The 16,359-nt window shown below is 40.1% G+C and overlaps 1 protein-coding gene and 2 pseudogenes across 6 annotated transcripts in view; 1 reads left to right on the plus strand and 2 right to left on the minus strand.

The window, feature by feature from the left end:
* Positions 1-16,359, minus strand: part of FAM151B (family with sequence similarity 151 member B) — a 65,169-nt gene that overhangs the window by 47,579 nt on the left and 1,231 nt on the right. For 4 of the 6 annotated variants that reach the window (XM_008991891.5, XM_035291320.3, XM_035291321.3 and 1 more), the window contains exon 2: positions 2,308-2,433. The exons of 1 other annotated variant lie outside the window; for it this stretch is intronic. In XM_008991891.5, coding sequence (XP_008990139.1) covers positions 2,308-2,433 — 126 coding nt within the window. Of the gene's footprint in view, positions 1-2,307; positions 2,434-2,683; positions 2,844-16,359 lie in introns of those variants that run through there. One more of the 6 variants, XM_008991892.5, reaches the window with a different exon arrangement.
* On the minus strand, positions 56-537 carry LOC144581434 (small ribosomal subunit protein eS1 pseudogene; annotated as a pseudogene).
* On the plus strand, positions 4,895-11,123 carry LOC118148980 (fructose-bisphosphate aldolase A pseudogene; annotated as a pseudogene).

Below are 16,359 nucleotides of genomic sequence, written 5' to 3' on the forward strand. Positions count from 1 at the left end.
GATTTCTATCTTCTTCCGGATTTGGCAGACCTGTTGGTGCTGAGCAGAAGATGTCTTCCGTATCTGATTGTTGTGCTTCGTAGTAAAACCAACACAGAGAAGACGAAGCAAATTAACCATTGGTAGTCTTGACATCAACAAGAGCTTCAATCATTGTCTGCCATTTTTTGACCATGGAACACATTTAGTCATGGGTAAGATCCATGCCATGGAAGTTGGTCAGGTAGTTTTTGCCCTGAACATCTTCGGTAATCAGCTTCAATTTCCTAAATGCAACTTTGTCATTCTGCAAATCAGCAAGACTAACTTGAAACACTCGACCCTTGAGGCCATCAGATGCAATTTTGGTTCCTTGGGTCCTGGTGACTAGTGTCTTTCCAATATTTCTTATATTGAACATAGCGGGTGCTTTCACATCATACCAATCTTTCTTAGAAAATGGATCAACCACTTTCTTCTTGGCTCCCTTTTTGCCGCCTTTCGTAAGGCGCTTGTTCTTGCCAACCACCATGGTGCTGCTCAGAGAGCCAAAAGGGCTGTATATACCATTATTATACAAACTGTACAATTTCAAAAGTTGTATTTCTGGATTTTCTGTTGTTAAGAGAAAAACAGAACTTATTTTCCATTTTGACCCTGCATCCTAAGATTTTCTTTCTTTCTTTTTTTGAGACAAGGTCTCACTCTGTCACCTAAGGTGGAGTGCAATAGCACGATCACAGTTTACTGCAGCCTCCACCTCTTGGGCTCAATTGCTCAACTGACCCTCCTGCCTCAGCTTTCCAAGAAGCTGTGACCATAGGTACATGCCACCATGCCTGGCTAATTTTTCCATTTTTTGTAGAGATAGGGTCTCACTATGTTGCATAGGCTGATCTTGAACTCCTGAGCTCAAATGATCCACCCACCTTGGCCTCCCAAAGTACTAGGATTACAGGCATAAGCCACCATCCCTGACCATATCCTGAGATTTTCTAAATTCACCTATTTATTATGATCATTTATTTATATAACCTTTTTTGTTTTCTATACACACAATCATATTGTCTGGGAATAATGGTTTCATTTCTTCCTTTCCTAGTTTTTTTTTTCATTTTTAAAAACGGAGACAAAATTTACATACTATAAAATTCACCCTTTTAAAGTGAACATGTCAGTGGTTTTTATTTAGTGTATTCTGAAGGTTATGCAACTATCACTATTCCGTAATTCTAGAAAAATTTCATTATCCGAAAAGAAACCCTGTACTCATTAGCATTGACTCCTTACAGTTCCTGGCAACCATTAATCAACTGTTTCCTGAAGCATCAATTTTGCTAAAACTCATTTACTAAATAATCATTGTGTAGTTATTATATGCTGCACACGGTTTTAAGCATTAGGGATTCAATATGAAATGAGACAAAGTTCTTCCTTTTGAGGAGAAAAAGACAATTTAAAAACCGTGCTTTGACAATACAAGAAGCTCAGATATATAATAGACTAGGATGCAAAAATGCATAAATTTTTACAATAAAACTTGGAACTTCAAGGTAAATTTCCTGTTGGACCAGGCCCTGCAAGCTCTGCCCCAGCCCTATGATGATATGCTATCATTCTCCTTTCCTGCTGTAGCCAATACGAGCACTTTATAGGAAAAGGCTGAGAAACACTGCCTTAATGTTCATCTGTATACTGAAGGGATATGCATGCAATGATTACAGGTTGAAGCAGTAAACCAAAAACTTGATTTCTGGCTTAGGCATAAATATCCCAATTATTTAGTAATCATAAACTAGTATACTTCATTCATCTATTGAACAAATAATGAGTGAGTTTCTCATTAGTACACAATGGAAGACATAAAAATATGAAAGATACATGTTTTACTCAAATCACTAGATACGTAAGAAAATATAATAATATATTAGAGTTTCGAATCAGACATAACAAGCAAATCACTTCTGGAAAATAAAAAAATTCTTCCATTATGCAATTTATCCATTGTAAACAAAATGAAACATTTTATAAAAATGTTCAGCCGGGTGTGGTGGCTCATAGATTTCCTAAGCCCAGGAATTTGAGCCTGCAATGAGCTGTGATTACACCTCTGTATTCCAGCCTGGGCAACAGAGTGAGACCATGTCTCTAAAAATGAATAAATTATAATTAAATAATAAATAAAAATAAATACATAAAATACTTATGTCAGCCTGGAACTTACACTTGGATCACCTGTCCCTAGTATCTGCAAATATAACTAGATATGAAAAAGGAGTTGAATTATCTATTATCCAAAGTAAATTACAAGTAACTGTACTGACTTACTTTTCAGTGCCTCATTCATTTGTGCCTTGTGGTTAGCTGCATGATACCAGGTGATCTCAGCGCCATCTTCTGTGGTAATCTGGTTATTTCTCAGAAAATATTCCAGTATATTTTCACTCCACGATCCTAAAACAACAGTATTTACGTGAAAAGTAATGTTGTTTTCTATAGAGTAAAAATTTTAAAAATTAATTTCATTGTGTATATTTAAGATATACATATGCTGTTATGTGATATATATAGATAATAAGACGGTTACTATAGTGAAGCAAATTAACATATCCATCATCTCACATGCCTATTTTCTATGTGTGTTGCAAGAACAGCTAAAATCTCATTTAACATGAATCCCTTACATATAGTACAATTTTATTACCTGGAGTCCTCATGTTGCACATTAGATCTCCATTTGTTCATCTTTTTTTTTTTTCCAATTTGAGAGCAGGTACTGTTTATTAACTGACCAGCTTAGAAAACTAACCATGGTAGTCACTTTAGTTCATTCTTCTAATAAGCCTGTTGATCTGGTCCTCCCTGTTGCCAGCATCTCCACCTTCTACAAAATGGGTGGTCATTTTCTTCATTCTGCCTCATAGAGCAGATAATGTTAAGGGCAACAGGAAGTTATTTGCTTCTTTGAAGCATTTTCCAACATTACAAATCATGAATCAGATCCTCCATGCAGATGATGCCATATTTACCAAGAGACTGAGCAATCGAAGTGTTATCTGTCAAAGCAATTCACTTCTTGTTGATTTTGCCATAACCATGTTTATAGATTAGTTCATTTACTGACTTCGGATTTGGGTACCTCCATGCAATATATACCCCAAGCATATTAACTGAAGCCTTGTTGAGCTTCACAAATGTTCCACTGAAGATTTGACAGACGCGAAGAAGCTGCAACACCTTTCGGACCTTTGGGCTCACACCATTGATACCTCTGATCCTGATGACAAATGCCGATTTGGGCGCTGCAGGTACATAGAAGTCGCCAGCTTCTCTTGTCATCCTAGCCATTTGAATTTCAGTTCTGTATATCTGCCTATATTTCCTGTGATAGTGCTTCATTTTTTCATAGGTAGCTTCCTCTTTGCCTTTCAAAGTATCTTTTGGGCAAAATTCTCTCTCCTGTACTTGATCTTCAGCTCTGAGAAATTCTTTCACCTTTTCTTAAGGTCTCTGGCACAGCAGGAACCTTCTTCTCTTCTATACCCTCCATGGTTCCAGCCAGAAAAAGAGGCGACTTGTTCACCTTATATATCTGTTCTGTATCCTCTACCTACATCTCCCCATTTCCTCTGCTTCCCTCTCTCCTAACCACTGTTTTGTTCTCTGTTACATTTGAATTGTTTTGATTCCACATATAAGTGAGATCATGCACTATTTGTCTTTCTGTGTCTGTCTTAGTTCACTTAGCATGATGTTCTATGGGCTCATTCATGTTGTGGAAAATGGCATGTCCTCATTCTTCTTTAGGGCTGAATAACATTCCAATTTCCCTGTGTACCACAGTTCATTTATCCATCCATCTATCAACAAACACTTGTTGTTTCCATACCTTGGCTACTGTAAATAATGCTGCAATGAACACGGGAATGCAGACATCTTTACAAAGTGGTGATTTCATTTCCTTTGGGTATATGCCTGGAAAAGGGATTGCTGAGTTATGGGGTAAAAAACAAAATAAACAAACAAACAAAAAAACGAAGTGCAGACGAGATATTAAAGGATAATAACAAAGTAGAGTTGGAAAAATACAAGATTTTTTAAACAGAGAACAGGTATCATGATGTGGCAAATATATAGTATATAAACCTGTTATATGTTATGTTATATAATAATTAGTAGACATATAGGATAGTCTGAACATCAGGAGCATAAGAATGTAGGAAGAAAATAAAACTGGTAAGAAGCAGATCTTTAAAAGCTGGAAATTCATATGTTGTTCTCTACAATCCTGGTCTCAGAAATATACGGAAAACTGATGTAAAGCCAAAGCTATATTTAAAATTCTAAGTTTTACACACCTTAATTGTTTTTTATACTCGAAGCCCCATTCTATATTTATATTAACAACTTAGAATTTAAATTGCGCATTTTACTGCATATCTACCTTCAGATTCTCAGCAACATCTATTTGAGTGACCACGTAATCTCTTGAATTGGCATTCATAAGTTTATCTAGTGTGTACAATATACATAATTCTCATATCTTTCAACTAATTTTTGGCATAACATGTTTTCTCTTAATTAAGCATTGAAATTTGTGAGTTAACCAAGATTAAGGTAAGTGGTAGCAAAAATATCTGAACCCAGATCTACTCCATGCTATATCATAACATAATATAAAAGAAGAAAATACTGAAAAAAAGTTGTCCATAATTTTACCTCCCTAATCGTTGTTCATGCTTCAACATTTATTAAGAGGCTAGCAAGTAGCTGCAAATTCCCCATGCATGAGAATCTTTCCTCTGTTAATTATTTGTTTGTTAGCTCTACCTAACAACAGTTAAAAACTTAAAACTGCTTCTCCTTTTTAAAATTTTTTTTTCCATCTGCTATCTGCAGTGGAGCTAACACCAAAATGCAGATTTTGCAAAAACCCTTCCGAAGAAGACCAAAGGGTTCAGCTTTTTTCACCCTCAAAGCTGAACCCTTGGACACAACAGAAAAAGTAAAGGCCAAGATCCAGGAACTCCTCCTGATCAGCAAAGACGGATCCTTACTGGCAAGCAACTGGAAGATGGACATACTTTGTCTGACTACAACATTCAAAAGGACTCTACAATTCATCTTGGGTTGAGACTGTGGTGGTGCTAAGAACAGGAAGAAGTCTTACACCATTCCCAAGAATGATAAGCCCGAGAGAAAGAAGGTGAAGCTGGCTGTCCTGAAATACTATGAGGTGGATGAGAACGGCAAAATAAGTGACCTTCATTAAGAGTACCCCTCAGATGGTGCTGGAGTGTTTATGGCAAACTACTTTGACAGACATTACTGTGGTAAATGTCTGACTTACTGCTTCAACAAATCAGAAGATAAGTAATTGTGTATGAGTTAATAAAAGATATGAACTAACATCATTTTTAAAAACCCCCAAAAAAACCAAAAACCTAAAATCTACAGATTGCTATCAGAAACTGCTGATAAGATATTGAGAAAAGTTAAAATTTGACCAGAGAATGGAGGAACATATAAAGACAAATTCTAACTAATGTACATGGAACTTAGCAATCACTTCTAATACTAGGCTGCAGAATAATTTAAAAAAGGAAAGTTAGATGGAGGGTCCACTATCCCCAGAGCAGTCTCCCACCCAAAACACATAGCCCTATTTGGCATATGTAATAGAGTCACAGACCTTTCAGGCTGAAATGACAACACAAGGCCATCATTCTTTAAAATATCAAGGGAGGCATTTTAGAAGGCACGTTATCAATTGGCTATAACAAATGTCCAACAATAGGGAAATAATTAAATCACAATATATACGCATGATAGAATATGTGACTAATGCGGCTGTTAAAAATGAAGGTTTTGAGATATGTCAAATGATTTAGAGAAATGGTAAGTATGCATATTACCAGAAAAACCTAAATGTTAGTTAATGGTTCATATTGGACATTTCCATAGCACTTTTCAACTAAACATACTGCATTCAGAATTTCTATAAAGGTAACTTACAAGTTAACAATAAAATACTATGACTCTAGAATTTAAAAACCTGTAAAGTAAAAAGTTCTCCTTACCCTTTTGCTAAGTGAAATTGTTAGTTTGTATTTAAGCCACAACTGTATATATCTTAAAATTTAAGGATAATCCAATTAATTACCCATGATCTAGGGTCTTAGTATTACTATTTAAACAGGCTGTAACTCTGAAAACAGGGCCAAGAGAAAGGCAAAAATAGCTGCAACTTTTTTTTAAGGTTGAGTTTTTTTAGCACTTTTTTTTTGTTGAGACAGAGACTCTGTCATTCAGGTTGGAGTGCAGTGGCACAATCACAGCTCATTGCAATCTCTGCCTCCTGCGTTCAAGAAATTCTTGTGCTTCAGCCTCCCAAGCAGCTGGGATTACAGGCATGTGCCATCACATCGGCTACTTTTTGTATTTTTAGTATAAATGGGTTTTCACCATGTTGCCCAGGCTGGTCTTGAACTCCTGGCCCGGCCTTTTGAGCAGTTTTCATTTACAGAAAAAATTAGGCTGGGCATGGTGGCTCATGCCTGTAATCCCAGCTACTCGGGAGGCTGAGGCAGGAGAATAGCTTGAATCCTGGAGGCAGAGCTTGCAGTGAGTCAAGATCATGCCACTACACTCCAGCGTGGGCAACAGAGCAAGACTTCATCTCCAAAAAAAAATTAAGCAAAAAGCACAAAGTTCCCATATGATCCCCACTCTTCCTCTCAATTTCTCTGGTTTTTGCTTTTTTGGTAAATAAAAAATTGCTTTTATTTGAAGCTCCCCAATTTTTAACATCTTGCATTAGTGTAGTATGTCTGTTAGAATAAATGAGCCAATACTGACATACTGTTATTAACTAAAGTCCACAGTTTACATTAGAATTCACTCTTGGTGTCATACATTCTATGGTTTTTGACAAGTGTCTAGGTGTACATCTGAGCTAGCAGGTTCAGTTGTGGACCACTGGAATAAAGTATCACAATAAAGCAAGTGTGTCTAAAAAAGTGTGCACACCTTAACTTTAAAACACTTTATTGCTAAAACAATGTTAACAATCATCTGAGCTGTTATCTTTTGACTGGTGGAGGGTCTTGCCTCAGTGTTGATGGCTACTGACCAATTAGGGTGGCGGCTGCTGAAGCCTGGGGTGACTGTGACAATTTCTTAAAATAACAATAAAATTATCAACATCAATGGATTCTTCCTTTCATGAAAGCTCTCTCTGTAGCACATAATGGTGTTTGGTAGCATTTTACCCACAGGAGATCTTTCAAAATGAGAGCCAATCCTCTCAAACTCTGTTGCTGCTTTAACAACTATGTGATATTCTTTATCATCTGTGGTCATTTCAACAACGTTCACAGCATCTGCACCAGAAATAGATTACGTCTCAAGAAACTACTGTCTTTACTCATATATAGGAAGCAACTCGTAGTCCATTAAATTCTTATCATAAAATTGCAATAATGTAGTCACGTCTTCAGGCTCCATTCTAATTCTAGTTGTCTTGCTATATCTATCACGTCTGCAGTTACATCCTCCACTGAAGTCTCGAATCCCTCAAAGTTGCCCATGAGGGTTGGAATTAACTTCTTCCAAACTCCTGTTCATGTTGATATTTTGATCCCCTGCCATTAATCACAAATGTTCTTGATGGAATCTAGGATGGTGATTCTTTGCCCATATCCATCAGAGGAAGAATCACTATCTATGGCAGCTATGGATTTATAAAACATTTCTCAAATAATAAGACTTGAAAGTCAAGATTACCCTTTGACCCATGGGCTGCAGAATAGATGCAAGCACGCGAGAAAACAACATCAATCTCCTTGCACATCTCCATCAGAGCTCCTGGTTGGCCAGGGGCCATGTCAGTGAACAGCAGTATCTTGAAAGAAATCTTTCTTTCCTGAGCAGCCGGTCCCCACAGTGGGCTTAAAATATTCTGTAAACCATGCTCTAAATAGATGTGCTTTATTGTTACATTTCTAGGGCACAGGCAGAGAAGTAGATTTAGCATAATTCTTAAGGCCCCTGTGATTTTCAGTATAGTAAATGAGCACTGGCTTCCATTTAAAGTCAGCAGCTGCATTAGCCCTAATAAGAAAGTCAGCCTGTTTTTTGAAGCTTTTAAGCCAAATATTGGCTTTTCCCCTCTAGCAGTGAAAGTTCTAACAGCATCTTCTTACAATAGAAAGCTGTTTCATTTACAATGAAAATCTATTGTTGGCCCTGTACAGTGGCTCACGCTTGCAGTCCCAGCATTTTGGGAAGCTGAGGCAGGAGGATCACTTGAGCCCAGGAGTTGGAGACCAGCTGGAGCGACATGGTGAAATCCCATCTCTACAGAAAAATCAGTAGGCTGTGTTGGTGTGTGGCAATAGTTCCAGCAACTTGGGGGCTGAGGTGGGAGGATCAATTGAGCTCAAGAGGTCAAGGCTGCAGTGAGCCATGTTCGTGCCAGTGCACTCCAGCCTGGGTCACAGAGCAAGACCGGAAAGAAAAGAAAAGAAAGGAAATGAGAGAGAGAGAAAGAAAGGAAAAAAGGAAGGAAGGCGGGAGACAAGGAAGGAAGGAAGGAAGGAAGGAAGGAAGGAAGGAAGGAAGGAAGGAAGGAAGGGAAAAGAGAGAAAGAGAGGGAGGTAGGGAGGGAAGAAAGAAAGAAGGAAAGAAAATACACTGTTAATGTAGCCACTTTCATCAATGATCTTAGCTAGATCTTCTGGATTCACTTGCTGTAGCTTCTCCATCAGCACCTGCTGCTTCACCTTGAAATTTTGAGTTATAGAGACAGCTTTTTCCCTTAAACCTCATAAACCAACCTCTGCTAATCTCCAGCTTTTTTTTTTTTTTGAGATGGAGATTCGCTCCTGTTACCCAGGCTGGAGTGCAATGGCGTGATCTCGGCTCACCGCAACCTCTGCCTCCCAGGTTCAAGCAATTCTCCTGCCTCAGCCTCCCAAGTAACTGGGATTACAGGCGTGCACCACCACACCTGGCTAACTTTGTATTTTTAGTAGAGATGGGGTTTCTCCATGTTGGTCAGGCTGGTCTCAAACTCCCAACCTCAGGTGATCCACCCGCCTCAGCCTCAAAGTGCTGGGATTATAGGCGTGAGCCACTGCACTCATCCTGTCTTTTGCAGCTTCCTTACCTCTCACAATCCTCGTAGAATTGATGAGAGTTAGGGCCTTACTTGGGATTAGGCTTTGGCTTAAGGGAATATTGTGGCTGGTTTGATCTATCCAGCCCATTCAAACTTTCTTCACGTCAGCAATAGGGCTGTTTTGCTTTCTTATAACTTGTGTGTTCCACGGAGTAGCACTTCTAATTTTTTTCAAGTGCTTTTCTTTTGCATTAACAACTTAGCTCTCAGCTTTTGAAATGCTTTTCTCACTAAGTTTAATCATTTCTAGCTTTTGATTTTGTTTTTATTTTTTTAAAGACAAGTCTTACACTGTTGTCCAGGCTGGAGTGCAGTGGTGCAATCACAGCTCACTATAACCTGAAACTCAGGCTCAAGTGATCCTCCTGCCTCGGCGTCCCAAGTAGCTAGGACTTAAGGTGCATACCACCACACCCAGCTAATTTTTAATTTTTTTTTTGTAGAGACAAGGTCTTGCTATGTTGCCCAGGCTGTTCTTGAACTGCTGGCTTCATGTGATTCCCCCACCTCAGCCTCCCAAAGTGCTGGAATTACAGGCATAAGCCACTGTGCCCAGCCCTCTAGCTTTCAATTTTAAGTGAGAAACATGTGACTCTTCCTTTTACATGGACCCTTATAGCCCCTTCTAGGGTTATTAATTGGCCTAATTTCAACATAGTTGTGTCTCAGGAAATGGTAAGACCCTAGGAGAGGGAGAGACAGGCGTATGGCCAGCTGGTGAAGCAGTCTGAACACACACCATATTTATTTATTTATCCAACCTCACCAAGCCAGCCATTATGCACTGCCCAAGCCAGCAAGGTTCACACACGTTTACTGATTAAATTTGCCTTTGTGGTGCCCCAAAACAATTATTACAGTAGCATTTAAAGATCACTGATCACTGGATTTACAAGGAAGACATTTCCTCTAAAGTACCCAAACTTGCTAGCACCAGCACCATGCCCTACCAATCAATACCCAACGCTGACCATGGAGCAGAAGGAGGAGCTGTCTGACACCGCTCACCACATCGTGGCACCAGGCATGGGCATCCTGGCTGCAGATAGGTCCACCAGGAGCATTTCCAAGCGGCTGCAGTCCATTGGCACCAAGAACACCGAGGAGAACCGGCGCTTCTACTGCCAGCTGCTGCTAACAGATGACGGCATGAACCCCTGCATCGGTGGCGACATCCTCTTCCACAAGCCATTCTACCAGAAGGCGGATGTTATCAAATCCAATGGCAGTGTTGTGGGCATCAAGGTAGACAAGGGAGTGGTTCCCCCTGGCAGGAACAAATGGTGAGACCACCATCCAAGGGCTGGATGGGTTGCCTGAGTGCTGTGCCCAGTACAAGAAGGATGGCACTGACTTTGCCAAGTGGTATGTGCTGAAGAGTGGGGAACATACCCCCCAGCCCTTGTCATCACGGAAAATGCCAACGCACTGTGCCCATCATGGAGCCTAAGATCCTTCCTGATGGGGACCGTAACTTGAGGCGCTGTCAGTATGTGACCGAGAAGGTGCTGGCTGCTGTCTATAAGACTCTGAGCGACCATCACATCTACCTGGAAGGCACCCTGCTGAAGCCCAACATGGTTACCCCCGGTCACGCCTGTACCCAGAAGTTTCCTCAGGAGGAGACTGCCATGGCGATTGTCACAGTGCTGTGCCACACAGTTCCCCCCGTGGTCCCTGGGATCACCGTCCTGTCTGGAGCCCTAAGTGAGGAGGAGGCATCCATCAGCCTCAACGCCATTAACAAGTGCCTCCTGCTAAAGTCCTGGGCCGTGACCTGCTCCTGCAGGCCTCTGCCCTGAAGGCCTGGGACAGGAAGAAGAAGAACCAGAAGGCTGTGCAGGAGGAGTATGGCAAGTAAGCCCTGGCCAACAGCCTTGCCTGTCAAGGAAAGTACACCCCAAAGGGTCAGGTTGGGGCTGCTGCCAGCGAGTTCCTCTTTGTCTCTAACCACGCCTACTAAGCAGAGGTGTTCCCAGGCTGCCCTCAACAGTCCAGGCCCGCCCCATCCCACACTGTCTTGAAGAGGGGGCCTCCTCCTCCTCGGGGCTCCAGGCTGTCTTGCCCGTGTTCTTACCTCCCTCGTGACAGTGGTGCATGGTGTCGTCTATGAATGCTAACTCTGCCGCCCTTTCTGGCACACTGCCAATAAACAGCTATTTAAGTTGGGGGGAGGGCAGGGAATCACTGATCACAGATCACCATAATAAATATAATAATTTTAAAACTTGAAATATTGCAAGTTTTAAATGTGATAGATGCAAAGTGAACACATGCTATTGAAAAATATGGCGCCAACAGACTTGCTCAATACAAGGTTGCCACAAACCTTCCATTTCTTAAAAAAAAAAGTATTATCTGCAAAACACAGTAAAGTGAATTACAATAAAACAAGGGGTGCTTGTACAATGGCATGTATCCATCATTACAATATCATACAGAATTACAGTTTTGCGGCTCCAAACCTCTATGCTCCATCTATTTATCCCAACCTCCTTCCCCGTGCAACCTGTGGCTGTTTTCCAGCTACCACACAGCAGAGTTGATTAGTTGGAACAGAAATTAATGTTTGGCAAAGCCCAAAATTTAATATCTGATTCATTACAGAAAAAGTTTGCTGATCACCAAGATATGGAAACAATCTAAGTGTCATCAGCGGATAAATGGATAAAGAAAATGTGCTATATACACACAATGGAATATTATTCAGACTTTAAAAAGTAGAAATTTCTGTCATCTGTAGCAACAGATGGCAGAACGCTGCTGTCTACAACAGTCTGAGTGTCCAGAGAAGAAACCTAGAGGACATTATGCTTATAAGCCAGGCACAGAAAGAAAAATACTGCATAGTCTCACATGTAGAATCTCAAAAAGTAGTGCTCATGGGAGTAGAAAGTAGAAAGGTGGTTACCAGTGACTTGGGATGCAGCCCGGGCAGTTGGATGGGAGGGTGATATGTTAGTTAAAGGATACAAAGTTTTGGTTAGACAGGAGGAATAAGTTCCCAAGATCTATTGCACAGCATGGTGACTACAGTTAATAACTCCAGGCATGCTGGCTCACAACTGTAACTCCAGCACTTTGGGAGGCCAAGGCGCAAGGACTGCTTGAGCTCAGGAGTTTGAGACCAGCCTGAGTAATGCAGCAAGACCTTGTCTCTACTACTAAAAATACTAATAATAACTTGGACATGGTGGTGTGTGCCTGTAGTCTCAGCTACTCAGGAGGCTGAGGCAGGAGAATCACTTGAGCCCAGGAGGTCAAGGCTACAATGAGACACGATTGCACCACTGCACTCCAGCCTGGGTGACAGAATGAGACATATGTTTTGAAATTAACAAATGAGTAGATTTTAAACGTTTTCATTATAAAGAAATGTTATATATATCATTTTATTTTGACTTTAAAAAAAATAGTCTGTCATTTATAGAATTAACAAGCTGCTCAGTGTATATTTTATAGCTGTAGCACTGACGATATCTGCATTAATCAATAAATACTATCAAAACACAATGGACCTAAGTACAAAACTTCCCTGAAAAATCCTAATACTTCTATTATTAATATCAGTAGCAAAGGTTTAAGTCTGAGGAAAAAAAGGGTATCTCTATATATTGGCAACTTTGAATTCTATAGGTTAACCCTAGAGGGGAAACTGCGCAAGTGCCATGGCAAGGATCTGAAGCCTCAGCCTGTTTCCATATAAATACTGATTTAGAAAAGAATTAGAAATGTAGGCACATAGTTATTCCTTTATATAATCATATAAAATCTTATAGTTACTTATAATCATAAAGATATATACTCATTATAACATTTAATTTTACTAATGACTATCAGGTTATGAAGCATGTAACTGAGGTGACATCGTGAACAAAGTGATCCTAAGATGCTCTAAGCCCTCTGTCACACCCGCATAAGGGCTGCTGGAGGGCGCCTTGGCTATGTGGCAGTGCCAGTGCTGTGAAAGCACCCGCTGTTTAGCCAGCTAGGGAAGGAGATGTCCAAAATGACTGAGACATCTCCTTCCTGGGGAAGTTAGGAGAAAACGCCACTTCTCCAAGCTCTTGTGGCAAGGCCTGATGGATGTCAGGGAGACCTGCAGACATCCGGGGGCTTAACTGCCTCTGCGAGATGCTGTGCTTCAGTGGTCATGTTCCATGTCTACTGTCACGCCCTGCTTCTGCACCTGGTTTCTCTTTTCCTTAAAAGATAAGAATTAATAATAGTAACATAATCTTAGTGTCCTTGATATTTCTGACAAATATGCAAAGAGCGCTGACACATTAGCTTTTCTCCTCCCCTTGGCTACTTGAAAGTCTTAGGCTCCCTATCTTCAAGACACGTGATTTACCTGACCCTATCACCGACCACCATTATCTCACCCTACCTTCCCTGCCCACTGCTTTGTACTCAATAAAAGTCAGACTGTCTGGGCACTCGGTGCCACTGCAGGTCTCCACGCTTTGGTTGGCAGTGGACCCCCGAGCCCAAACTCTCTTCTATCTCTGTGTCTGTGTCTTTTATTTCTACAGTTTCTTGTCTTTGCACCAGCAGGGAGGGGCTCACAGAACCCTATAGGGCTGGACCCTATAGTTAACGACCAGACTTTGGTCTCCTAAGATTGGCTAAAGGTCTCCATCTGGCAGACTTTAGTTCAGGTTTTGCTTCTGTTATATCCTGCCAGTAAGGAAGCTGCAAAGGCAGAGAAGAAACCTTTTCCTCTATTTATCAAAAGGTGCCAGAGATGCACCTTTTGATAAATTATATATATATAAATTATATACATATAAATTATATATATTACATATATGATGGATATATTAATTAGCCTGACTTAATCATTCCACCATGTATACATGTAATGTAACATCACATCATACCTCATATATATATGATTATTATTTGTCAATTGAAAATAAAATTAAAAAAGAAAGTTTGCTATTTGCTGACCCCTGGACTACACAATCATTAAGGTTCCTTCTAGTTTCCAAAAGTGACTACCAGAATTGATTTACCATAAAAGACAATGTAGCATCTGTCCACACAAAAACTTGTACACAAATGTTCACAGCAGCATTATTCACAATAGCCCAAAAGATGGAAACAACTCAAGTGTCCATCAACTAATGAGTGGGTAAACAAAATGTGGTGTTTCATACAATTCCCTTTTTGGCCATAAAAAGAAATGAAGTACTGAAATATGCTACAAGATGGATGAATCTTGAAAACACTATGCTAAGTGGAAGAAGCCAGACATAAGAGGGTCTACACTGGATGATTCCATTTATCCAAAATGTTCAGAATAGGCAAATTCATAGAGATAGAAAGTAGAATAGTGGTTGTGGGTGTTTAAGGGTGGGAGATGGGTAGTGCTCTTTTTGTAAGGTGAAATCTTTTAAAATTGTGGTAATTGTTGCACAAATCTGTGAATAAGCTAAAACCCACTGAATTATACTCTTTAAATGAGTAAATTGTGTATTAAGAGTATGCAAATTATATATCAGTAACAATTTTTAAAATGCAAAAAGTTTTTTTAAAAAGTAATCCATCTCACTTTAGAAGGCCTAGGTGGGCAGATCACGAGGTCGAGAGATCGAGACCATCCTGGCCAACATGGTGAAACCCCATCTCTACTAAAAATACAAAAATTAGCTGGGCGTGGTGGTGTGTGCCTGTAGTCCCAGCTACTCGGGAGGCTGAGGCAGGAGAATTGCTTGAACCCAGGAGGCAGAGGTTGCAGTGAGTCAAGATTGTGCCACTGCACTCCAGCCTGGCACCTGGTGACAGAGTGAGACTCTGTCTCAAAAAAAAAAAAAAAAAAGTAATCCATCTATCCTCTGACCCAGAAATTCCACTTCTATAAATTTACCCCATAGACAGATATGCTTACCTGTAGGAAAAAACTCATTTCATACAAGTATATCTATTGTAGTATTGTTTGTAATGGCAAAAGAGTAAACACATAAATGTCAATCAACAGTGGATTCAGTAAATTATTGTATATTCACACACTGAAACATTATACAGCCACTAAAAAGAATAAGGCAACTCTATATGCACTGAGATAATCTCAAAGATATATTATGTGGGAAAAAAAGCACAGTGGAGAACAGAATGTATAGTTACCCACCCTCACCCCCTCCCCAGAGATGCCCACTTCCTAATCCCTGGAACCTGTTAATGCTATGTCACGTAGCAGGGAGGAGATTAAGGTTACAGATGGAATTAAGGCTGCTAATCAGATGACCTTGAGATGAAGAGAGTTTACTCTGGATTATTCAAGTGTGCCCAATTTAACTGCAAGGTCCTTAAAAGTAAAAGAGGAAAGCAGGATAGTGTGTGTTAAGAGTAATACAGTGTGAGAAAGACTCACCCAGCCATTTCTGATTTTGAAAGTATAGGTGGAGGGGAGTTGACTGGTTGAGGGAAAAACTTTGTTTCATTTTATTATTTAATTTTTTTGAGACAAAGGCTCTGGGCTCTGTCGCTGGGGCTGGAGTGTAGTGGCACGATCTTGGCTCACTGCAGCACCGACCTCTCCAGCTCAAGCGATTCTCCCACCTCAGCCTCCTCCTAAGTGGCTGGGAGCACAGGTATGTGTCACCACTATACCTGGCTAATTTATTTATATTTTTGTAGAGACAAGGCCTCCCTGTGTTGCCCAGGCTGATCCAAACCCCAGGGCTCAAGCGATGCTCCTGCCTTTCAACGTGTTCAGATTACAGGCATAAACCACCATGGCTGGCCAGTATGGAACTTTTCACTATACATCCTATCGTGCCTTTTGAACTTTTTTATGTTGAGAATGTGTTTTTTTAAAGTAAGAAGGGAAAATGACATATAATGGAAAAATCTGGTTAAGAATTTGCTTTATCAATAACTCGATAATGAGAAAAGAATTTGTTTTTTTTTTAAATGGCATTTGTCAGGTCTGGGACATTTTTCACTTGTGCACACAATTTATCCAAGATTCTGTAAACTCTGTATCGATTCAGAAGAGAACCTGGATTTATACAGCCTGTGAGTGAGAATGGTGTAAGTCTCGGGCATGAACTTTGTCCCAGATTTGTTTGGATTCTTAAAACTAGGCATTAAAAGGATTTATACTGATATAAAGAGCCCGAGGGTTAAAAAAGGAAAACTCTGGTCTGAAGAAAATGTTCTGTTTAACACAGGTCTCAAAAAAGAGAGAGAGA

Source organism: Callithrix jacchus, chromosome 2 (assembly GCF_049354715.1).
Source record: "Callithrix jacchus isolate 240 chromosome 2, calJac240_pri, whole genome shotgun sequence".
NCBI classification, from domain to species: domain Eukaryota; kingdom Metazoa; phylum Chordata; class Mammalia; order Primates; family Cebidae; genus Callithrix; species Callithrix jacchus.